Raw genomic sequence first — 25,902 nt, forward strand, 5'->3', positions numbered from 1 at the left:
ACCTCTAGCTCAGCACAACATTTTCAGCAGCTCAATCTGGATTCAGCAGTAAATCAGTTTATACTGAGATGTTTAAGATACTTTGAAAACATTGCTATGTACACATATGATAACAGCTCTGCACAGCGTGGCCTAGGCCGTAGCGGCAGGTAATGTGCAAGGGGGTGGGGGAAACTAAAACACGGTAAAACTGCACCCTGCCAATTTAAGACATAGGAACCTTTGCACAAAGATATTTCTGCCTTGGCCCATAGTACAGGGAATCTGGTCTACCGCTCAATTCGGTCTGATCCAACCCCCCTGTAATTAACAAAAGCTGTTTGCTTCAACTAGGCTTCAGGGGGAGAACAAAATCTCTTAGAAGCAAGATAGTCAGTTTCCCAGTTCCACCTGCTTCCTGGTCTGGGAGTGTCCAGACACAGTTTCTTCACTAGGTTGGGAGGATAAGGAACAAGAGAACCGTCTGTTCCCCTCTGGGGCTTTCTCGCAGCCTTATACTGCCTCCATGGTACAGGCCTGATTCAAAGAAATTCCCACCGTCTTCAACGGACTTTAGACCACACCCTTACTTGCCTACATTAATCATGGGAAAAGCCCCTCACAAGCTGTTTTAATTATTTATCTTAGTAATTTCCACACTGGCTCCTCCTTCCTACCTACCCACCCCAAAACAATAAAAATAAAAAGGCACTTCTCCTCCAGGCCAAGAAAATAACGTGGAGTGTGTAAGCCAAACCACTTTGCGAGATGAGCCTAATGATGTCAGAAAAATCTTCAGTCAATAACAGGAACGTTTTTAGAAACCAAAGCCACCATGGTCTTGCACTGTATGTTAATCTTCTTCCATGGAAAACGAACACCACTCCATAATAATTCACAAAGATACTGTAAATATAGTTTTTAATTATACAGCTCAACCATATTGTATACACTAAAAAAATCTTTAAAAAAAAAATCAAATTGGTTACCTAAAATCAGATTCAACACAATACCAAAAGACCAAATTCTTGTTCGTTTAAGGCACTACAGTGTCAACAATAAAAAATACAGATGCCATGTAATTAATGAGTACAAAAATAAATATGCTATTGATCTAAGTATATTTTTGTAACAAAAGAGCATTGTTTTTAATGACGTGAAATCCTTAATTCCTTATCATATATTTCCAAGTATATTCTCATTAAATTCTTTTCTATTCAGACAGTGTAATACAGTGACAATACGAAGCATTTTTAAAAAGACACGTGCTCAGAATAGTATAAGCTCATTTTATATACTGCAAGAAGTAAACATAGTACAAAGAGATTCAGTCAATTTACAAGTACTGTGGAAAAACAAACTTTTTTCCCTCTGGGTTAATAGTTTTATTTTAAGAATGGCAAAACGTGATGCTAGTTACAATGGAGGAACGTTGGAAACTAAGGGTCCCATTCTGCAAATGCTTATGGGACTAATATACCTTTAATTTGAATAGAGCTGCTCTCAGAAATAAGCTCGCCACTCTGCAGTGTTTTCTGGGTCAGTTGCTCTGCTTTTTAATTAATACAGTACTTTAAGCACATCAGTACACAAAATGGTATAAAATTCTGTTGCTTGATACAATTTAAATTGTGCCTGGGTAGCTATGGCAGGGCTTGATGCTGAGCGAGGTGTTGAGCAATTCCGAGAGCTGGAGGCACTCAGCAGCTTGCAAGACTGATGCTTACATGAGCTTCGCTAATACAACTTTAGGCCTGAGGGTACATTATACAGAGGCTAGTTTGTAAAATAAGTTCGCTTTCTCAACAATAAATATTGTCAGATAAATTCACAAAGAGCATTCTTGCCCCAACCCAAATACTTTCAATAAGGAATTAATTAAATTAAAACATTCTGTTTTGTATTACTAATTGTAAGTATGCACAGTCCTGTTGAAATTGCAATGCAAGATGTCAGTGTGTTGATTTCACTTTTAAAGAAGACACTATTTGCAAAGGAGCCACACATCTATTGCTCAACTTATTTTATTGTAGAGTTGAAAATGAGACAATTCTAGTTCATATAAAGTTCAAACAAGGCTCTTTATAGACCATGTTGCCACTCCTGACTCAGACATTCTACTCCCCAGTTGACTGAATGTGCTGTAGTAGCTGATTACAGTACACTGGAGTTCGATGCTTATGTTCAACTGCTTCTATTTCTTTCACCAGTAATTCTGGATATAAAACACTTCCTTCTTTTAAAACTTCTGTAAAACAAGAACATACATTCATAATAATCAAAAGATCTGTCCTTCTCTACATATGCTTCAAAGTGCCTGAAACCTGACCTGGAAGGACAACATTTAGAGGTGAGAAACTAATATTCAGGCTTCATGCTAATTTAATCCCTGTACTCTTTTGGGCTGTCCAAAAATTACATAACACATTTTCTGGTGATTTTCAAGACCCACTCCCACTCCTTTTAACACTGAAACAAACATGGAAAATTAAGGACCCCTCCCAATACATGATGTAAATTATGGACAGCCCCTTTGCTGATATTAGTATTTGCAATGTTGATAACCATCTGCTTGAAAATGACTGAAAGTACCAATTCATTTCACGCAGACCACAAAACAGCTATCATATGGTAGTATATTGCAGTGACGACTAACTTCTGACAGATCTGAGGCAATGACTTAGTAGTGAATACCCCATAATATTTCCCTAATCTATCGAGTTATTGGAAGATGTAAGCAAACAAGGGAAACCTGGATAAGCAACCATTACAGGAAAAGTGTAAACAAGGCACAACTGTTGGGAAAGCAGAAGAAGTCAAAGAATTGTGCAAAATGGAGAAGAAATCACAAAGATCGGACGAGCGAAAGTTCTGGAAAGAAGAGGCTCAACAACTAGAGGAGTTGTCAACAAAACAAGATATGAAAGTGATATACAAGAATGTTAAGTTGTATGGAAACAATCAGGCCCATGATGTGAGCAGTAAACAAGGCTAGTGCTGAACTGACAAAAAATGCTGAAGATGTGCTGGAAGTACAGAAGGAGCATTTTGACAAAATGCTGAACCCTGTAGTTCATCCAGATACAAGCATTCTATACCAGCTAGATGAACAGGGCAGCTTACAAGGGAGAATGGATATCAGTATTGAGCCACCATCAGAAGGACTAGAAAGAGCAGGGAAGCAGTTAAAAAAATGGGAAAGCTGAAGGAACAGACAGTATAACAGCTGAGCTGCGAAAAAAGCCAGTGGGACAAGTGCGATCACAAGATTCAGAAAAATATACCAGAAGGTATGGGAACAAGAGGAGATACTGGATGACTGGCTAAAGACACTAGTTGTACCAATCCCAAAGAAAGGAGATCCCCCCAGTCTGAATACTTACAGAGGTATAAGATTATCAGTGGTGTGGAAAAATCACGAGGAAAGTAATTAACAGATTAAGGCCAGTTTTAGAGGAAGTAGTAGGTGAGGAACAGTGTGGCTTCAGACCAGGACAAAGTTCAATGGATCAGATATTCATGCTCCAACAGTTGATGGAAAAAAAGCAAGAATGGGAACTAATGATGTTTGCTGTTTGCATAGACCTCAAGCAGGCATTTGATTTGGTTTGGAAAAAAGCACCATGGACAGTAGTAAAACCATATGGAGTCCCAGATAGGATAATTTCAATTATAAAAGTTACATGTGAAATCTCCTCTAGTGCTGTAAGAATTGGTGAAAAATTAAGCAGCTGGTTCAAGCTGAAGTTTGGTGTAAGATATGGGGGAATGGAATCACTATCACTTTTCATCAAGTTCTTAAACTAGGAATTAAGAATGTTAGATAAGTTTGAGGATGTGATATTGGGTGATCTAGAGCAGTGGTTCTCAAAGCCAGTCCGCTGCTTGTTCAGGTGAAAGCCCCTGGCGGGCTGGTTTATCTGCTGCATCCGCAGGTTCGGCTGATTGCAGCTCCCACTGGCCGTGGTTCGCTGCTCCAGATCAATGGGGGCTGCGGGAAGTGGCGTGGGCTGAGGGATATGCTGACTGCCCTTCCCACATCCCCCATTGGCCTGGAGCGGTGAACCGCGGCCAGTGGGAGCCGTGATTGGCCGAACCTGCAAACGCGGCAGGTAAACAAAGCGTCCCGTTCCGTCAGGGGCTTTCCCCTGAACAAGCGGCGGACCGGCTTTGAGAACTACTGATCTAGAGTTAAGCTCTTTAGCTGATGCAGATGACATTGTACAACTGGCAGACACCTTTGAGTTAATGATGATACTCTTTCTTACCTTGGAAAATTGGTGTAGTCGACTTGGACTTACAATTAATGCCAAGGAGATTAAGTGGTTGCATCTTGAAAAGGGACAATAGACAAAATGGTGAAATACAGCAGCAGTGAAGCTGTAGAACAAGTAAAATCATGTGTGTATCTAGGAAGCTTGATCAATGCCGTTGGTTCTATCAAGGATGAGGTTAAAAAGAGATGTGCTTTAGCTATAAATGCTGCACAGAAGTTGACGAAATTATGGATTGATAAAAACATCATGTTCGTAACAAAGCGGAAATTTATCAAACCAGTATACTAACAGTATTACTCTAATGAAGCAGCTGCATTAAATGAAACAGACATCAGAAGGCTGGAGGCAGTAGAAATGAGAGTTGTTTGGAAGATGGTAGGTGTAAAAGTGGAATGATTTTTAAAATAAAGGAAGAAGTTAGATGGAGAGTAGGGTGTAAAAGCAGGGTATGGGACTGGCTACAATTGAAAAGATTATGATGGTGCTGACACCGTAGAAGACAAACTGAAGATATGGTGCCAAAGAAAATAATGCAACACAATCAAGGTCAGTCTGACCTAAAGGTCAACCACTGACTAGACAGTGGAACATCGTATGCAGGGGTATGACCAGAGTGGGCTAAATGGAGGAACAAGTAGTGGACAGGAATGAATAGTGTCACTAGTGCTTCCTGTGTCTGTAAAGATGCTTTGGGATGAGAAGAAGCTATCTAGTTTCCAGAGGGGACAAATAGACCCACCCACCTATTTGTATCCAACACTGAATATTCAATCTAAATTGCTCATTAAACTATAGCTCATTAGATGACTTACCTAAGACTGCCCGTTGGATGTTTTGGTCAGGGTCATCCAGATGAATCAACAGTTCTCGGTAAAGAAACTCAATGTTACTTTTAAGTACATTTTTTTCATCATCATTTCTTATACATTTAAACCAGTTAGTTAAGGCTTGAGCAGCTGCTAGTCGTACATCGTGTGCAGCATCATCCAGCCGCTTTAAGAGTTCTAAAAAGAAGCATATACGTAATTGAACAAGTAACACTGGACAGATGTGAGAAATAAAGACAAGTCTTCAAATGATTGTTTCTTCTTTTATATTGCGAGACACTGCAAAATACAAATGTACTTCACGATTGTTAAAAGCTATAGTTTATAATGTTTCTTCTGTTACCCTTCTTTGAGTTCCTGGAATACATCAAATACACTGTACCTTAAAATCATGCAGTATATCATTATTTGATTGCTACTGATTTAGCTGATTTTTATTTAAAAGCAAATTTCCATAAAGATATTATGAATTTATACTCATGCATTACAAAAATGCAGATGGGAATTTAATTAGAACTTGAAGCATCAACACGAGTTTCAGCAAAATATTTCGGTCAATTATTGTTATTTGAGCTAATATTGTATATTAAATTACTACGAGTTTGAGACTATTAAAAGTGTACAGGATTGAGGTACTGCGTTCATGCAGTCCAGTAGGATGTGAAGAGGAAATCTGCTGATAATTGTTCAGTGATAGTACTGTATATTTATGCCTATAAAATGAGTTGCTGGTTTCCTGCTGTGCTATGTGGCAACATATTAATGACTATGGCACCCTACTTGGGAAAAAGATATTTAAAATCACCATTCCTGATACCCACTCCCCAGCAGATTATGCTGAGGACCACTTAGCTACTATGATGAGGGGTGCTATAGAAAATCCTAAGAAAGACAAAGCTATTCGACTGTATGGAGTGGTAGAGTCCTTTTTAAAAAAAAAAAGTGCAAATACAAATGCACATTATCCATTCCTCCTGGCTTTTTTTTGCATGTACATCTACACATTTGTCTGTATAGAACAGTACTACCATTACTCTTTGAAGTGGAGTCTATTTATAGCATTACCTCATGGTGTGCTGTCAGCATGATTTTGAACAGTACTGGCAAGACGCAGAACATAGCTACTGTTTGCATAATGTATTTCTGTTCTGCCTGGACTACAGTTAAAATTTGGGTTGCCAACTTTCTAATCGCACAAAACCGAACCCCTTTGCCCCGCCCCCACCCGTCCCATCTCTCAAGCTCCACCCCTGCTCACTCCAGTCCCCCTCCCTCCTTCTCTCACTCTCTCCCACCCTCATTCAACAGGGTGGGGCGAAGGGTTGGGGTGCAGGAGGGGGTGAGGGCTCTGGCTTGGGGTGCAGGCTCCAGGGTGGGGCCACAAATGAGGGGATCAGGGTGTGGGAGGGGACTCAGGGCTGGGACAGAAGGTTGAAGTACTGGAGGGCGTGTGGGGTGCTGGCTCTGGGAGGGGTTTTGCATGTGAGAGGGGGTAATGACCTGGGGCAGAGGGTTCGGGGTACGGGCTCTGGTCAGGCAGTGCTTACCTCAGGCAGCTCCTGGGAGCAGCCAGCAGGTCCAGCTCCTAGGCGGAGGGACTGGAGGCTCTGGATATCATCCCCGCAGCTCCCACTGGCCTTGGGTCCCGGCTGATGGGAGCTGCGGTGCTGGTGTTCGGGAGCCTGCCTTTAGCCCCACTGACCAGACTTTTAGTGGCCTGGTTAACAGTGTTGACTGGAGCCAGCACGGCCCCTTTTTGATCAGGCATTCCAGTGGAAAACTGGATGCCTGGCACCCCTAGTTAAAATGCGCACTATCTGATGCCATCTAAGTTGGGAATGATGCAGGTGAGGTACAAGCAAGTCTTGAGAGGAGAGGATACTCTAGAGTAAGGTTCCATCTAGTGGGCAAACACACAATAGCACTATGATACATTAGGCTTTGATTCTGCAAAAATGTTATGCATGTTCTTCTCTTTACACACCATAAGTACACCCAGTGACCCCAAGTGAAACTATTTAAAACTGATAAAGTTAAGCACATGTGCAAGTGTTGGCAGGATCAGGATATTAGAATGTACCTTGTCAAATAAAAATGCTGCCAAATGCACAAAACCGTACAGCCTCTTCCCAAAGTTTGTATGTTTATGAAATTAGAGGAAAAATATTACCCATGAACCCTGATAAAATCCCAGATCAAAGAATGTAGAAATGGCCTTCCTTTAGCTAGTGCATGTGTACAGGACAGTGAAGGAATGAATAGCTGGAGAAAGCAATTTATTCACTCAGGGTAACACGTCTCTATGTAGAGAACCAGCACAAAGTCTATGCACTATTTAAATTTCACTTAAGCCATGCCTAGGCCTCATATGGCCTGGCACACAGGTTCAAGGCTAGAGGACACAGTGATAGAAACTGCAGAAGGGCTAGACAGATTGTGAAAAAAAGTCTTAGGGTCAGCCTGTGACCTGCCTAATGCACCACTCACATATTTTTCACGCTCAAAGACACTAAAACTCTGATTTAGATGAAAAAGCAAATGCAATGTTAGCTATTGAGTTGCTGACATCTCCTCTATAAGGAAGAATTAACATATTATTTTAAATTCTGAGAATATTTACAGCATTTAAAAAAAATCGTACCAGGATAAATTTTATTGAGTTTATCTAGATCAAACTCCTTCCCACAGATGTTTAAAATAACACTGACAATACGACAAGCCATTAACCGAGTCATTTTAGAATCTTCATCCAATGTGGCGATTACCTGAGGCATCAGTACATCTTCTAGTTTAAAAATCTACAATAAATAAAAAAGTCATATTAAAATAGTAGCTTCTCAGTCACTTGCAATCCGTGTACTAATGAGTTATTTTAACTATCAGAAGATCTGTCAAAGATGCTATCTGCTTTAAAATCATTTTAAAAAAGCCAATTGCCAGCTAATATTTATAATAATACTTAATTCGTGCTGTTTTATTTTTTGCATTTCATTCAGCATGGAGAATGAAACTAGACTAGCAGACCAATCATTTGATGAGCACTTTCAGGGAAACATGCAGTTGAATCTTGTGTAAGGGGCAAAGGCATATGTTTAACTTACTTTCGTGTATTTTTAGAACTATTTTGGTACGACTTCCATATTTTGGAGATGATGATTATTTTTGTACACTAGTTGATAATGCTCATGATCTAAATGGAAAATTTAAATAAAGGCCTTTGTAATACAGCATGCTTGCAGTTAAATTTCATATTTTTTTCTTTTATAATATGTATATTCTTTGCTGCATATTACTGTAGCAAGGTACAATGGTCTTGATGCAGCAAAACACTTAAGCATGTGCTTAATTTAGGCATGTAAGTAGTCCCTTTGAAGTCAGTGGGAGGGCTTATCATGTAGTTAAGTCTGTGCTCAAGCATTCTGCTGAATCAGGGCCTATCACCGACACCTCTCCCCTCAAATTAGGTAGTTTTAATAGCATTAAAGTCACTTGTTTCTTTATTTTAAAAAGCAATTCTTTACAGTTAATTAAATGTTAAACAGAATGAGGAAGTGATGTTAATGAGATCAGTACATTAATTGTGGCCCATAGTATTCGCAATGTGACCTGCACCATAACCATCCTCATCTTAGAGTGAACTGTATAAGAAAAAACAATATGATTCAAAGATGCCACTTAGACCTAGATGAAGTTTCGCCTAAACCTGCTCCCTTTTCTCAGTATTCATCCACAGGTGATAGAAAAATAATAAAAGACAAAAATACTCTATGTGCGTTCATTCACGAGTATAGTGATTGTTTGGTTTCACACGCATAGTTGTTACTGGGAGGTTTGATGCCCTGGATGAGGTACATCACGCATTTTGATAGGCATGGGTAAGACCCCAGAATCTCGAAAGGTGTACTGTGGAGGGTATTGATCATTGTAGTGGTGGAGATATGTCTGCAGATTTTTCATCTGTTGTTCAGTCAAGGTCTGGTGTCTCTTTAACTTCTTGTGTCCTGGTCTGTGGGGAGCTTACTTCTGATGATGAGCTTGGTGAGGTTTGGGGTTGTCTGAAGGCCGGAAGGGGGATCAGTAAAGATTTCTTTCAAAATGTTGTGCTCATCAAGTATAGGTTGTAATTGTTCAATGATAACCCATATGGGTTCCAGTGTGGGGTGACAGCTAGGGATGTGAGGTTAGAGGGAGGTTTCTGTATTGAAGCAGGTTCTCTTGGGGGTATTTGGGTGGCCCGTTTCATGATATGAACTACTTCTCTGGCAGAAACTGTCCTTTTTTGGTGAAGGCGGTTTTAAGTGAGTTAAGATGTCTATCCTTTGCAGCATACTCTGTGGTAACTGAATGACTGCCTAGAGACAATACATTTCTTGGTTACCCCACACTGGAAGCCATACAGAGTCAAAACAATTACAACTCCTACTTGATGGGGTTCACCTCCTGAAATAAACCTTTCCCAAACCTCCAATCCCCCAACATCACCATGTTCAGCATCAGAAACAAGCTCCCCACAGACCAGGACACAAAAAGTCAAAGTGACACCAGACCCTGCCTGAATAACAGAAAAAAAATCTGCAGCCATACCTCCACTCTACAAAGATCAATACCCCCCACAACACAGCTTTCAAAATTCATGGGTCCAATCCATGCCTATCATAACATGTGGTGTACTTCATCCAGTGCATCAAATGTCCCAAAACAACTACGTGGGTGAAAACAAAAAATCACTATGCTCTCAGATGAACTCACTTAGGAAAATTATAAGAGACCAAAACATCGTATCACCCGGGGATGAATACTTTTCACAAAGTGATCACTCCATATTTGACCCCTCAGTCCTCGTTCTCAAAGAAAACCTGCACAACACCTTCAAAAGATAAGCCTGGGAACTTAAATTAATAACTCTGCTGGACACTAAAAATCATGGACTTAAGATAGACACTGGTTTTATGGCTCATTACAACAATTTGTAAAATACCCTATTGCCTACTACCTTCCTTTGCCCTAAGTCTGTAGAGGTGTTAACAGCCCACTTAATTTTAAGTGGTCTCCTACAATGAATGTGTACCCCTTATGCTTACCAATCTGTCACCCTTATATTTAGCTGTGACACTCTAGTTACCTTCCCCTGAATTGAGAAGAGCTCTGTAAAGCTCAAAAGCTTGCCCTTCTACAAACAGAAGTTGGTCCGATAAAAGATATTACCTCACCTATCCATATTATCTCTTAGTCACATCCTGGGACCAACACGGCTACAATAATATTGCAAACATCTTAACACATTACATTTGTAAAAGGATTAATTTTGTAAAGGGTAAGTTTGTGTTTATTATGTCTGTCTTGTGTTTTCCTGCCTAGGTTTTAAAGTACATTTGTTGGAGAAGGAGGAGTTTACCTCTTTTGGTGAAAGCATTTCACTGTAAATAAGAGCCCAAAGGCATGATACAGCTGTAGTGCGGATGGCAGCTGCTGTTCTTCCAGCATGCCACTGCAGATTAGGAGCCAATATGTCTTTTATCAGGATCTCAAGGTAGCTAAGAAACTGCCTAAAGCCCAACAAAAAAAAAAAAAAAAAGGCAAATAAAGGTTCATGAGAAAGCGGTAAAGAGATTCAAAGGCTGAAATGGAGAGTTTTCAGTATAGGAAGAACATAGCATAAAAAAATTAAACATATGTATCCAATCTGATTATTATATCTATTAATATAATTTAATTGCTTGTCTTTTTTCAGCTAAATATCTGGACTCCAAACAAATAACTAATTCCAGCTAAACAATCCTCATTTTAAATTGAGTATAAAAAGTGTATAGATTTTGGACACCAGCCCCGCTGCTGACCTCCCCAAAGATCCCTTTGGCTTCAGGATGAAGTACGTGGCTCCTATAAAGATATAACATGGATTGGAGGTACACAGCATGCAGATGTCAGTGACAAGCACTAATCCTCAAACATTAAAAAAAAAAGGGATAAAGATTTCCTTAGTGACCATGTATCAGTCCAACAGGGACTGCTAGTGACCTTCTGCCACAGGAATGTAACTATTACTGCCAGTCCTTACTAGATGGATAGGAAGGGCCTTATCAGGTAGGTATAGCCTGAATAGAATATGGAGATATGATTTAAATCATCTGATTGGCTAGTGTGCCAGGCATTAATTCTCTAGCACGTTGATTCTTTAGTTCTCTGTACATACAAATTGGAAATCTATATCTTCTATATGATTAAAAAAACAACAGGTGTGGGAATTTTAACTGTTTCAGTTTATAATAGCAAATCACAATTAGAGACATACAAGGTTATGTTCTCATTTCTGCTTCTTGCCCAGCAGGTGGCACTTAAGAATCAGCAATAAACAAGAAACATAACCTATAAAATCAAATAAATATCTGACAAAATAATTTACAGTTTCTACAATTTACACATTTTAATGTATTTATTAACCTTTTTTTCAAAAGATAAATTGTCATTTTCTATACAACAGGTTACTAAGAAAGCCCTGAGTGTGGACCATTATTACTTCAAATTTCCTTTTAGCTCTAAGGTGGTCTGTGCTAAGTGACCCTTAGCTACTTTAGTGTTTTTGGTAAGGCCTTCTTTAAACAGTTAAAGAAAATCTGTCAAAACATAAAGATAGATTCCAGCAGCCTTTCCTACTTACTATAATAGCATGCTATCTGTGAAGAATCATTTCTTCAAAAAATGCCTTGTATTTGGTTTCAGTGAAGCAAATCAGGGCTAATATTGTAAGACTTTTAGACAAAATGAGATGGCCACACAAAAGCTGCTATTAAGGTACATAGGAACTTGTCAATCTGAACAATTAAAGTGTGTAAGAAGAAGAAAGCAAATTACTTTCACATAATGAATGCTATCATATGACTAAAAGAAAGTGAACACCCCATTTTCTAGGATGAGGTAGTAGTTCAAACATTGGAATCTCTCTGGTTACTTCCACAATGATACTGTGTATTTATGCATTTTCATTACTATATGTATACCAGTAAGAATGTACTTTATACAATGCTGAAATCTCATAATCGTATATGTACAGGCCAACTTCTGAATATGATCTATCTCCATACAATGAGATTCTTTTCCTCTCGGTTGATAGCATTCACTAATTTGAGACTTCGTCTTCACTTGTTTATAAAACTAACATGATTTATTGGGGGAGGGATAGCTCAGTGGTTTGAGCATTGGACTACTAAACCCAGAGTTGTGAGTTCAATCCTTGATGGGGCCATGTGGGGATTTAGTTGAAGATTGGTCCTGCTTTGAGCAGGAGGTTGGACTAGATGACCTCCTGAGGCCCTGATATCCACAATAATAACACCACCTAGCTCTTACATACCAGTTATCATCAGTAGATCTCAAAGCACTATAACAGAGTAAAACAATCATTATTTCCATTTTACATATGCAAATAGTTATACTCTACCCTCATTTTCTTTAGATGTCAATTATTCTAATACTTTTACTTCTAGATTTATACTTTTTCTCCATTTTCTGTTCCACAACTGTAATTAGCAAATTCAATTCACTATTACATTGAATTATTTACAATTTATTTTAGAAACAATATTAATATGATATACCCAAAGCAATTTTCACAAAATATGAGTCATTTCCATATGAGAGGGCAGCAGCATATCATTGTAATTTCCACCTGAGTATCCACCTGAGGTGGTGGGCCAGAAACTCAAGAAACATTGCTGGCGCTAACTACATCATAAGACGTGAACTGGGGTGCAGGTGGCTGAGAAAGTTGCAGTAGAGCAGTTTATCCTGATCGTCCCGGTAAGGGGGAAGAGACTTCTTGGTCTGTCATTGGCCAGAGACACTGGCCGAGTCCCTAAGCTTGATGGACAATTACATGGCTGCAGACAGACCCCCTTCCAAGATACCAGGTAGTAGATATACTGGGCCCAGAGCACTCTGAAGCATGTGCCAGACAAGGAGGCTGGCCTAACTGGAACTATGCCTCTGAATGTTACCAACGGCCGAAGGTCATAGCAAGTCTGCTGGTCCTAGGTTCAACCTGGAACAGAAACCCAGAGAATATTTGGACCTACAGAGGAGGACTTCTGAGGGGGATGGAGAGAAAGAGCACGAGTGAGCGAGTGAGACTTTCCCTAAGTGACGAACAGGCTATGACCTCCACTTTAAGGAACACTTCTGCCTTTGGGAAATAGGGTCATCCCTGCTATGACTGCCCCTTTACAGAGTGGGTATTCACCCAGGAAAGCTTATGCTCCAATACATCTGTTAGTCTTAAAGGTGCCAGAGGACTCTCTGTTGCTCTTTACAGCGTGTGACTATGGGCAAGTCCAGACAGCCGAAAACTGGGCAAAAAATGAGGCCTTGCTAAAAATGGTAGTCTCTAGTCTGTACAAATTAACCGGGTGGATGTGTAAGGGCCAGGTGAGTCAGAATGCAGCCAGACGTTGCTTAAAGAATAATTGATGGACAGTCAGGGTATCCCAGGAGAAGCTGTCTTCCTCCAGTGTGTGCACCGTGATGTACGACCATTTCAAAAGTGCAGTATCAGTGGGGAAACTTCTTTGTAGCACTAGCATCTAACCTGGCATACCCAGTAATCCTAAACAGAGACTGGAGATATTTTAGGGAAGTCATAAAGGAGGGATTACCCTGATCTCAGAGACCCAAAAATCTGAGGGTCCAAAGGAATTGGTGGGGTTGGGTGAAAGATGACCCCAGGGAAGGGACTTCCCACCAGGCAAAAGACTCTCTGGTAGGAAGTGATATAGGGAGGCAGCTACATAGCACCCCAAGGTGCAGGGTTTAGCTGCCAACCATTACCTACCTACCCGGGATCAGAGCCTGGTGGAGATGGGGCCCCGGCTCCCCTACCAACACCTAAAGAAGCTCAACTACTAAAGCCTAACCTTTGGCAGGGATCCTAATTGATGGAAGACTCTGAAGATACAAGGGTCTGGACCACAAGACCCTAACCCAAGAGGGAAGCCCTGAACCTCCTACTTGATCCTGAAGACCTTCTCATTATTGAACTTTTTATTTATACCCTGAAAGAGCTGGACTTGCAAATATGACCTGGGCAGAGGGCTGAGTCACTGAGGACAGACCTCTGCAGGATACAGCAGTGGTGAGAAAGGGAAGAAACATTCCGCCACGCCTCTGCCCAACCAGTAGATGGCATTGGCAGTGAGTGTTCCCCATCACATGGGGTGCTGGGCATTCAGAGTTTAGTCTAACAAATATTTTATTAGTTACTTATTAAGCATCATGACAGAGCTAAAGACAATATAAAACAAATGGAAGATATGGTACTGGCTCCAAAGACCTTGCATTCTAAATTACAGGTCAGGGATATAGTGCATCAGCTTACAGCAAATGGTTAAATCTCAGATCAATGCAAATACTTTCCAAATTGCTTCTGACCTCCCTTATTTTTAGTGGAAAAAGACTTACAACTCTTGGGCCTGATCCTGTAATCACTCATGGGAGAAGAAGTCCTTATTCATATACATAATCATACAGACTTCATAGGATTATTCATATGATTAAGTGTTGCAGTGCAGGCCCCAGAGTGGTCTGAATATACAATGTAGACAGAGATGTTTAGAAACATGGCGTAAAATCTTTCAGTTAAAAAAAGGAGGGTATTATCAAATGTCGTCTTAACCACGCTGGCGCTGATCCTACAATGGGATCCGGGAATGCCCATAAACATCAGGATTCCCCATTTAGTAGATTCCATCGGAGGATGTGGGCCTGTAACATATTTGTAATACTTTAATGGTGAAAACAGTAAAGAAAAGGTTAAGCAATTGGATACTTTCAACATTAGTCATTAAATGCAGTCATAAGTCCTTACTGAGTATAAAGTTCAATGCATTTTTAAACACCATGCTAGAATGTAGCTTTTTAAAATAAAGTGGAGGACATAGTTTTCTGTTTTTTTAATTGTTAAATTTTCCAATGATAAGTAAATCTTCAGTTCTTGCTTGTAACAGCCAGCAAGACACTGTTTCATTCCTAAAATTCTCATCTCAGCTCTCACAGCAACCATAGCCTTTCTACAGTAGGTTTTTGTTTTTAGCAACAACAACAACAAAACCAAATCCTCCATCATTGCCCAGCCAGAGTTTTTTACTTCTGTGTCATGCCAAACACTCCTGAGCAGGGTTAGATAAATATGACAGTAAAAATGTCAGAGACCTGTAGTACATGATGAGAGTTCTCCCGAGACACTAATGCAGCCACAGCCACAGGAGTTAAATAACTACCATGAACTTGGTTTTTGAATAATATTGTACTGTTCAGGCGATATGTGTGAAATCAGAGCTGTACCTACCCCTGAGAGTTGATGGTCTCATTTGCTTTCTGGAGCAACTGTGATAAAATAGTGAAAAGCTTTAAGCGCATTGGTGGGTCTTTGGTTGGCTGAAGACATGTCTTAAGGATGAGAATGAAATCTTGAAGGGCTTCACCTATTATAGGACCTAGAATATAAATATTTAAATCTTGATTGAGTTGTATTATATATTTATTTTAATCTTACATTTAAATCCAGTAAAATCTGTAAGGTCAACTACTTCTTTTCTTCTTCAACACTTAGCCGAACAGTCGGCTGTAGCAACAGTTCGCCATTTGTCCTGTGCAGCCAAAAGGGCTTGATGGGCCAAGAGTCCAACATTGGAACAGACTTGATGCACCCATTTAATAGGGGGGTCTCTGGTATTAAATGAATATTTTACTTTCTGTACTGCATCAGTCCTTGCAAAATAACTATGACGCAACGTATCACCTGTCAAGAGTCCTGAGTGGGACAGAAGAGTGGCTATGTTAGAAAGCCCTTCCACTGCCCACTGGAATGACAAGGGTTAAAACTGCCAAGCCAGGAAGCAGCTGGAGCCTGTTAACTATCCTGATTTATTTGTAAGAAAGAGGTCAACTGCTGTGAGTGTTTTAAGCAGCTAGTGTGACCAAGCCACTACTGACCTGGTTGTAAACTTCCAGTAGGTTTCAATCTGTATTTGATTTAGACTATTTACAGGCTGGGCTGTATTTTGTTTTACACTGCTCTGAGGAAGAAAGAGCAGAAGACTGTTTTTAGGTTGGCTAGAAGCCAGGTGATACTCTACTCTGCTCTGGCGAAGAAAAAAAAAATCAAAGAAATATTATGGTTCACTAGCAGCCTTATTTTTATATTGTTTTGAGCAAGTGAAAGCTTCCAACGGCTATTGTGAGGAGGTTAGCTGAGAACTTTACTATACCTTGGTGTTGAAGACCTGGGGAAGAAGTATTCTCATGAAGGTATTGATGTCTGGTGGAATCAATCCTGATGGCTGTGTAGCTTTCAGAGCCTGAGTGTAAGCTGCTGGGGCATGGGCATCCTACCTAGTGAGTACAGCAACTGAACAGCGCTGTAGCCCAAGTCACACAAACCTGAGTCAGTTGACATGGGCCAGTTGCGGGTGTTTAACTGCAGACTGAAATCAGACTGATAATATTACCATTGAATTCAATGGGGCCATGATTTCATACCAAGAGTCCAGACAGCAGGATGGTCTGGAGTCCCCTCTTCCCTGAAGGCCTTTCTTTACAGAAACCAAGAAGATCCTTAATGTCTCCTGTCTCCAAAATATTTATATAAAAGGGTTTGTTCAGGATGGTCAACCTCAAAACATTGGACAGAACAATTACAGAAGTGCTATTTCTTCTCTTTTCTATCTTATATCAGGCTTTTGCATTTTGAAGATTGTTATGAATGTTTTCGTTTACTATTCTATTTGAAATAAGTTCATACATTTCAAATAAATTTTCTAGTCTGTTAATACTTTAAAATTTCAGCATGGGAGATTACATAAATAATCTATTCTTCACTTCTAAACAATACACAAACACGGTGTTAACCCAGTATTTTTAAAGCTGTCCTCCTCAAAAGGGAAATTAAAGTTTGTGACTATTTTTGATTCATTGTGATGATTAAGACCTGAAAGGTTTTGGTCTCTTTATTCAAAAGAATTCTTCCTTCTGCATCTGTGTTCACCTCAGAAATACTAAGGCCAATCTACAGTAGAAAATTAGGTCTGTTTACTTACATCAGTCAGGAGTGTGAAAAATCCATACCTTGGAATGGCTTAGTTAAACTGAGCAAAGTCCCTATGTAGATAGTGGTAGGTCACGGAAAGAATTCTTCCATGGACCTAGCTATCATCTCTTGGGGAAGCAGATTACCTATGCCAATGGGAAAAACCCTCCTGTAGGTATAGGTAGTGTCTACACTGAAGTGCTGCAGTGGTGCCTCAGCACCGCTGTAGCATTTTAAGTGTAGGCAAGACCTCAGTCTTGTCTTCTTTGTATTTGCAGAAAAACTAGAGAACTACAGTGGCAGCTCCCTCAATCCTACCTGAAAGGACAGAGGTATCTGAATTTTTAACCAGAGCTCTTCTCCCGAGTGATTATCAGGAGTTTGTTTATGTCTGCTTTCATTAACATTATTTTAGTCAAAGGATTGTGAACAGTCTGACTAAAATCTACTTTCCCTTAGCAACTGCTCAGGTTTTAGTTTCTTGCGGGATGTCTACCCCAATAGTTTTCCAGTCATTCAAAGAATCCTCCAGCAAACACAGGCTCAAAAATAGCAGGTATTTCTAATGCCAACATAAGCAGAAAACACTTTGGAAAGGGTTTTTTTTAAAAAGAACGTTTTCATTATGTCATAATCAAGAAATTCTTTTTCTGAATAGGTCAAGTTTAAACACTTGTGATGCTTTCTTGTTCCAAAGTAGCAGTTAAATCTCCACTATTATCCAAGTGAAAACAATAATATTCTATCACATAAAGAACTACCTGATTAAAGTATTCAGACTCCAAAAGAAGTTCAACACTACTTAGTATCTGGAAGTGTGTTGTCTCAAATTTGGAACAAAATAATAATCTCAGATGTCCAAATTTAAGCACATGGCATACAAAACATCTTGTTAAGTTTCCATGCCATAAGTAAGGTTTTATTTTTGTAACAATTACGCAGATGCATTGCTCTATGCTAGCTCTGAGGTATTGTTAAAAACAATGCCACTACATCATATTTTGATAATAGCAAATTAAATAGATGGAGAACAAAATAATCTACACCACTTATTTCAACAGAAATTCCAGTTCCAGCAAATTAAAAAAAAAAAAAAGGTGGAATTGGAAAGGACTAAACCTCATTAAATTGATTAAATGCAATATTATGTGTGGGAATGAAAGGAAAATGGGAATAGTACTAGGAGTTTCTGTTTTAGACAAGACAGACAAGACAGAAAAGAGCATATCACCACGATGGATGAAAGCCAAAATATTTGCCCAGACATTTTATGATTTATTTTTCATTAAGCAAAACAGACAAATGTCTAGAAATTTCATAAATCAAGGAAAGGAGGAGGAGGACTGTTGGCCTCTCGATATTTGTATTGGACAGCTGTTTTTCTCTAAGGGCTAGTCTACATTTTAAAGTTAACTAGAATTAAGGTAGATGTGAATTCAAAGTTCAAAAGCTATTATGGAATAACTCCATGTGTAGACAAGTCCTAAGAGTGAGGAGAATTTTTAGAGAGGCTGGTCTCTATGCAAAACAAAAGAGGCACCTCAGGTAGGCTTCTTGAGGCACATTTGGAGATGAAGAGATATTGAGTAATTTATCACTGGAAGTCTTAATAGTTAGGATGGTGCTACTTGTCCCTAAAAGGCCATAGAAGATTTTACCAGATATAATGGGGGGGAATTATGCTGGGGTGCCTGTTCCACCAGGAGACTAGAAAAATCATAGATGCAAAACAAGGGGGAATGGCGGTAGAGAAGGCCTTATGACACATTTAAGGATGGCACTGTAAGAAGGGGAAAGAGGTCACTAAATAATTCTTCTTCCACTGAGGAATGTCCACCACTCCTGTCTTTTTAAGCAATTTCAGTTGAGATAAGCTAATTGGTTATGCAACAGCTAGAGCAAGGAACTGGTTATATTTTATTTTTTATAAAATTAAAATACCAAGATTCCCTTTTACAAAGTACCTAAGTGAGTTTATTTATACAAGTTTCAATAGCGATTATCCAAAATATGAATTTTTAGGTAAATTTTTGCAAAAGACAGTATTTCATAGCTGCATTCAGGTAAATAGTTACCTGTGTTAACAAGAAAAATTACTTCTAGAATATCAGATATTTAAGGCCCCAATCCTGCAAAGATGAAGGCATGTGCTTAATTTCATGCATATGGCTAGTCTGACTGAATTCAATAGGATTATCCACATGCTTAAAATTAAGCACATGCGTGCATGCTCTGCTGGATTCGGGCATAAATGTAAAACATACAGTTTAAAATAAATACACAAAGTGTTGCATTACACTAAAAATTCAAGTGTTAAATGATTTTTTTTTTTTTTTATTCTACGGGCAGACCATACATTCCAAAATGCTCCTTAAATACCTCAACACTTCATTCCTTTTCCTGCATCATGAAGTAGTGAAGTTTCTGAATGTTCAACTTATAAAACACAGCATGTTCAAAAGGCATGGAGACTGCTGTAGAACATAAGAAATACCTAAGGTCACGATTACCTTGGTTAATGAGTCATACCTGAATGAGTGGCAATGACATCTAGCTGTAATAATTCTGGAGAATAGCAGTTCCAACGATCATGCGATACAGATACCCATTCCATAAGCTGATCTATATGTTGTTTATAGAGATCAAGAAAACCACTCAAATGCTGCACCTGAGCTAATGAACACATTGATTTCTCTACCTGTTTAAAAACAAACAAAAACCAAATTAGGTGAATTTAACCAAAATGTTGGTTTTAAAAAAACATTTTTGGAAATTTTTGATGAAGCTGATCATAGTGTCATCACCATCAAGAATTCAGAGAACAGCATAGACACATCTGTAAGTATTATTTTTAGTTTTTAAATAAAATATAAGAAAATTCAAGAGACAAAAAAACCACACAGTTTCATAGTAGGGTAGTCATGGTTGTCATTTAAACATCATTCATCACAGTATTATACCTGTTAACTTCAGTTTTAAAATGGAAAAATTGTTTTGGCTTCCCTCTGACATCACACAGAATATTGCAATGCAATATCAAAACTGACGAAACTCAGTGCCACATAAAAGGATCTCACAGCCAATCAAAATTGTAAAACAGTTACCTTTCCATGTAGTTAAGTAGTGGTTCCCTCCCCAACACAATAATGCTTAAAACACTTATATAGGTGACCTCTCTCCAGCAAGAATAGCTGGTTGTGGTTGCCTCCAAAGCCTATCACTACTACTTCTTGGATCAGCCAGAATGTTTTTTTAGAAAAACATGCTAGGTGCTCCATCTTCCCAGAGGCTGAGCATGCTGACTTTGCAGCACTCCCAACTCCTGCCAGTTTGGGGTCGGTATTGACATTAACCTTTTTCATTTTTACGTGTTACCAATTCCATTAATTCAGTGAGGAAAAAGTGAAACATGTAACTAAAGAAACACCAGATGAACAAGCAAGCTACAGTTATGTGTTATGCAAGAAAGCATAAGGATTTTCATAGTAATCTATAACAGAGGTGTATTCATGCATAAAATTGTTTGCTTTTATAGCTCCTTAAATCTCCTGTCCAAAGTACATGTCCACTAAAGATGTGATCCAAAGCCCACTGAAGTGAATGGATACACTCTCACTGACTTCAGTAAACTTTGGATCATGCCCTAAGGGCCAGATTGTGATATCCCCACACTGAGCAGTACCTTAACTTCACAAGGAGCCCCACTGACTCCAACAGGACTACTTATGGCGTAAGACTGAATTCAACGTGAATATGGGTGACATAATTTGGCCTTAAAGAGTTAACTGCAACTAAAATTATATGCATTTGTTTAGCTGTTTTTAAACTGTGCTCAACTGTTCCAGTGTCTGGCCCCTTTAGAATTTTGAAGATAGATCGCTGGCCTGACAAATCATTATGAAAGTGCCAGATGTGAAAAGATTTTAGAAAAGGCAGGATTTGCTAAATACAAAGATTATACTTTAAGCAACTTTGCCTGTACCCAAGACAATGGATTGCTCCTTTCTGTAGGATCTTTGCATTCTAGTCAAAATTACTCAATACTTGTGTTCCAAAGTATTTTTATTAATCTGTAAATAAATCATACCATTCTGCAAGACTGAGCTGTGTATCAAAACCGTAGTCTATCATTCCATATATAAACAATCACAACAAACTTTTCCATGAAAAAAAAGAAACTACAAAATGATATAATTCCAATCAAGGATACAACAGAAACATTGTTCACAGTTGGTTTACAATAAAACTGTTCAAACTTTCCATTTGTGCTAGTAACAAAGGACGGTACATATTAAATCTACAGATAGGCAAATGTGCAGCATTAGCTTCACAACCTTGTAATACTTTTGACTGAGTCTCTTAAGAAAACTGGCAAGGGTTTTAATTTCTATGAATATTCAAAGAGATGAACTTACAGTACTGTGACACAGACCTACCTGTAAGTACAAATGCTGAATTATCCTCATACCAACAATCAAAATGGACCTGATGAAAGTACTAGATGACTCTCAAGAGTGGTAAAGGAATATCAAGCCTTTAAACAGCTATATCACCAAATCAAATCTGGACAAGTTCAGTATTAATCTAACAGAGCTGCTATCTGACAGCTGAAATGAGTTCCATCCATCTAGAAAATGGAGGACCACCAACTAAGCCAGTGTTTCTCAAACTGGGGTCGCCGCTTGTGGCGGGATGAGCCGGTTTGTTTACCTGCCCCATCCTCAGGTCCGGCTGATTGCGGCTCCCACTGGCCGCGGTTCGCCGCTGCAGGCCAATAGGGGCTGCTGAAAGTGGCAGCCAGTAAGTCCCTGGGCCTGCGCTGCTTCCAGCAGCTCCCATTGGACTGAAGCAGCGATCTGCGGCCAGTGGGAGCTGCGACCAGCCAGACCTGAGGACGGTGCAGGTAAACATACCAGCCCGGCCCGGCAGGGGTTTTCCCTACACAAGTGGTGACCCCAGTTTGAGAAACACTGAACTAAGCACTGTGCTTAGTAAGTGGTCTTACCCCATTTTCAAGGTGCTTAGTTGATGGCCTGTCTCCATTTTCTATAGGACACGTAAATAATGTAAAATCTAGCCCTTATATAGTGCTTTTCACTGATAGATCTTAAAGCACTTCACAAAAGGAGGTCAGTATCATTACCCCTATTTTACAGATGGGAAAACTGAGGTACAACATGGTGACATGGCTTGCCTAAGGTTGCTCAGTAGGCCAGCGGCAGAGCTGGGCATAGAATCCAGATCTCTGAGACACAGTCCAATGCTCTATGCACAAGACTTCACTGCCTCTCGCGAAGAAATTGGTGCCATCGCTAACTGATAGCAGAGGAGCTAAAATCTAGTAAGTATGAAGAGCAGAGTGCACTATTCTCTTACAATTAGAAGTACACAAGAGAATCCTTGATGCCCCACCAGTGTATCTCTGCAGCCTCCTTAAAGGAGGTTTAGTTATTCAAAGGTTCAGATGGTTCAGATATTTTCACAAGATTTTTTGATCCTGAATAAGGAACTCTTCTCAGAGCAACACACTTCTACTTTTAAGCTAGCTGTAAGCTATTTATATTCTATAGACAAACTATTTCAGTAGGGTATTTTGCTTTTTGGAGTTGTTTGTATGGCTTGTATAGCAGCCTACGGCACAAAGCATGAAATGCACTATGTAAAAAAAGCATTTTATTGTACTTTGTTGAGGTTTTAGAAGAAATACACAAGAAATTTATTGAAATTCTTAGATCATTCAAGGTAGAATTTATGGTGCTTCACAAAACATAAGCAATGCTCTTCCTTTTAAGTGTGGAACAGATTAATAATGAGGGAAGGATGAATCTGAAGATACACAAACCACAGTTGAATAAATTCTTGACATAGCCTTAAGCATTATGAGGCTGATATTTAGAGATACTGAAAGCTGCAGCCCATTTTGAAGTTGTTGGGAGTTAGGTACTCAGTAACGGAAAATCAGGTTATATTTGTCTTTGTGACAAACCTGAAATATTAGAACTACCCAATCTCATTGCCAGATTATCTGTCTTGCTGAAAAAAAGCTAACAAGAACAAAGAATTTCATTCAAAGGAATGTCAACTAGAAAAAAAAAATCTGTAAATACAAGACTATTCAAAGCCTTTAATAATTGTAGGGGATTTTCTTTGTCTTATGCAAGAACCAGGATTTATCTCCATGAAACTACTTTCCTTCTAGGACTATGGGATTTGCAAAGTTTGGAAAGTGGGCATGTCCATACTATTGCCCATTCTGTAGCCAAAACCTGCAGAGATGCGTAACATACAGATATTTTTGTTTGGGGACTCACTCATTCACAATAAAGTTTGTAAAAATGTATCCCAGATTAGTTCCCTGGTAATTTTGAAAGACTCTCTTGCACACTGTTTCAAAACCTGTGTAAACTTTGTTTCATTTCTCCCTTTCAGATTAACTTTCAAAGGATATGCCTCTTTGGAGGGAGCCTGCTGGTAACAGGGCCAGTAAAACACAGGTCTTTGGACTATAATGTCTTATAGCAATACAAGAGGAAGTAGAACAGATATCAAATTAAGGAGCAGGTCTGAAAAAACAGTCTTGGGCAGGCTATCAAGTAGTTATAGTGAACAAGGATCGCTTTCTGATTTACTTGGCATTTAACTTTTTTTTTTTTTTTGGTGGTGGTGGGGGAACAACACGATTTGAAGGGGAAAGAGAATGAAGGAGATGAGATAATGGTTAGAAAAAAGGACTACTTATGATCACAGCCTCTGTAGATGTTGTCCTTCATGTTAGAGAATGACTGCAACATCTCTTAAGATTTCTTATGAGAGGTGAATAGGTCAACTATGTAAAAGCCTCAATGTTTGGTGAAGCACAGAAAAAAAATCCATTTTGAAACTCATTTGTTTGGACTTGTAGTTTGATTGTTCTTCTGTGGTCAGAAGAGAACTTGGGTCCAGTCTCAAAGGAATGTATTCAGAGGTGAAAGTAACTTACAGGACTTACGGGTACTGCCGGAGGAATGAGGGGGCGTGGCCTCATCCAGAAGGGGCATGGCCTCTCAAGATTTAAAGGCCTTGGGGCACCAGCTATGGCTGGGAGACCCAGGGCCTTTAAATCAACCAGGGCCTTCCAGCTGCAGAGGTAGCTGGGAGGCCCCCAGATCTCAGGGGCAAATTAAAGGGCCCGGGGCTCCGGCTGCCACAGGGAACCCTGAGCTTTGCAGGGCTAGAGCAGGTATTTAAAGGGCCAAGAGCTCCTGCTGCTGAGGGGAGCTCCAAGCCCTTTAAATCCTGGCCCCAGCCCGGCCACCGGAGCCGTGGCCGGGATTCAAAGGGCTCTGGGCTGCCCGCAGTGGCAGGGAGTTCTGAGCCCTTTAAATCTCAGTTGCGGTGGGGGGTTTAAAGGGCTCTGGGCTGACCGCAGCCGCGGTACCCCAGAGCCCTTTAAGTCCAGCCCCAGCCCAGCTGCCGGAGCCAGGGGCGGGGGGTTTAAAGGGCTCTGAGCTGACTGCAGCTGCGGCAGCCCAGAGCCCTATAAAGCCAGCCCCTGCCCAGCCGCCGGAGCCAAGGGTGGGGGCTTTAAAGGGCTCTGGGCTGCCAGCTGCGGCGGGGAGCCCAGAACCCTTTAAATCCCCACAGCGAAAGCCGGTGCAGTCCGGCATGGCGTACTGGCTCTTGCCGGTATGCCGTACCGGCTTGTACCAGCTTACTTTCACCTCTGGATGTATTGTTATCAGGGACCCCCTAATGCCACATGATTGTTTGCTTTAGACTACACTTGGAGGTGGCCTGCTTTCAGCCTTCACCAGGATGACTTTCTGCAAAACTTCTTTGCTTTTTTCACCAATATTTGGTCTATAAGACTAAAAATCTTGGATTTGAGGTCCTTTTTAGGGGTTACCTTTTCCCTTCAGATGAACCCCTTCTCCCAACATTAAAGGTTTGGTTCTGTAGATTCTTCATGACAGTGGGTTATTCAGGAGAACACCTTTAAAGGAAAGATTCCTGTTCACCTCACCACAACAGAGTCCTTGATGTGGCAAAATAAAAAGCAGCTCAAGTAAGGCCTCTCTCGACTAGTTCATCATTCTCTACAGGCAACTTTGGAGATTTTGCAGTTGAAGCCATGGAAGGATATGAAAGCATAATCAAATGGTACACCCCAAACTTCCCTTATTTAGTTCTCTTCCCCTTCCAGGAAGGAATTATAATGCTTTGGTTGTCACTTGTGCATATATAGGAGAGCTTTGTTTGAGCCAAAAACAGTATTGCAAGGAGAAGATGTTTAGACAGTTTGAATTTCTTTCTAGCCTGGTGGAAAAATTGTGGCTGAGTTAGCTACACATTATAGTAAAACAGATTTCTGAATGTTGGTCTCCAGGCCAGATAGTATTGCCTCATGGACTCATCAGTTAAGGCATACAATTGAGAAATGCTGGCTTTTGGGGAACAGAGATGGGAAAATTTGTTCCTGGAGCGTTTACATCTTTGAGAAGGACTTAGATGAAACAGGAAAATTCTGAGGGATTTTCATTGCTATCTTTATAAGAGAAAGTTGGATTAATTTTCTAATAGGAAGAGTGAACTGGGTGAAAAGTCTAATCTGTGGATGCTTAACTTATGATGCCTAAAATAAAAAGTTGTTCAATCGAACAAAATATTCATAGTCAGTAATGCATCTTCTGATAAGAATTCTCCTCTTTAAAAGTGTTATGTAAAGTGGTTATAATACCTACCTGTCTTGTAATAAAATAGGATT

At 39.9% G+C, this 25,902-nt stretch overlaps 1 protein-coding gene across 2 annotated transcripts in view; it reads right to left on the reverse strand.

Moving 5' to 3' along the window:
- Positions 1 to 884: 884 nt before the first annotated feature.
- The window catches only part of DNAAF5 (dynein axonemal assembly factor 5), a 43,504-nt gene continuing 18,486 nt past the window's right edge, over positions 885 to 25,902 (reverse strand). For both annotated transcript variants that reach the window (XM_032771000.2, XM_075069217.1), the window contains exons 8-13: positions 19,689 to 19,857; positions 15,420 to 15,567; positions 10,479 to 10,629; positions 7,725 to 7,881; positions 5,069 to 5,260; positions 885 to 2,227 (exon numbers count right to left, since the gene is read on the reverse strand). In XM_032771000.2, the coding sequence (XP_032626891.1) occupies positions 2,097 to 2,227; positions 5,069 to 5,260; positions 7,725 to 7,881; positions 10,479 to 10,629; positions 15,420 to 15,567; positions 19,689 to 19,857 (948 nt within the window). In that variant the 3' untranslated portion in view covers positions 885 to 2,096. The remainder of the gene's footprint in view (positions 2,228 to 5,068; positions 5,261 to 7,724; positions 7,882 to 10,478; positions 10,630 to 15,419; positions 15,568 to 19,688; positions 19,858 to 25,902) is intronic.

This window comes from Chelonoidis abingdonii, chromosome 9, assembly GCF_003597395.2.
Source record: "Chelonoidis abingdonii isolate Lonesome George chromosome 9, CheloAbing_2.0, whole genome shotgun sequence".
In the NCBI taxonomy this organism is placed as follows: Eukaryota; Metazoa; Chordata; order Testudines; family Testudinidae; genus Chelonoidis; species Chelonoidis abingdonii.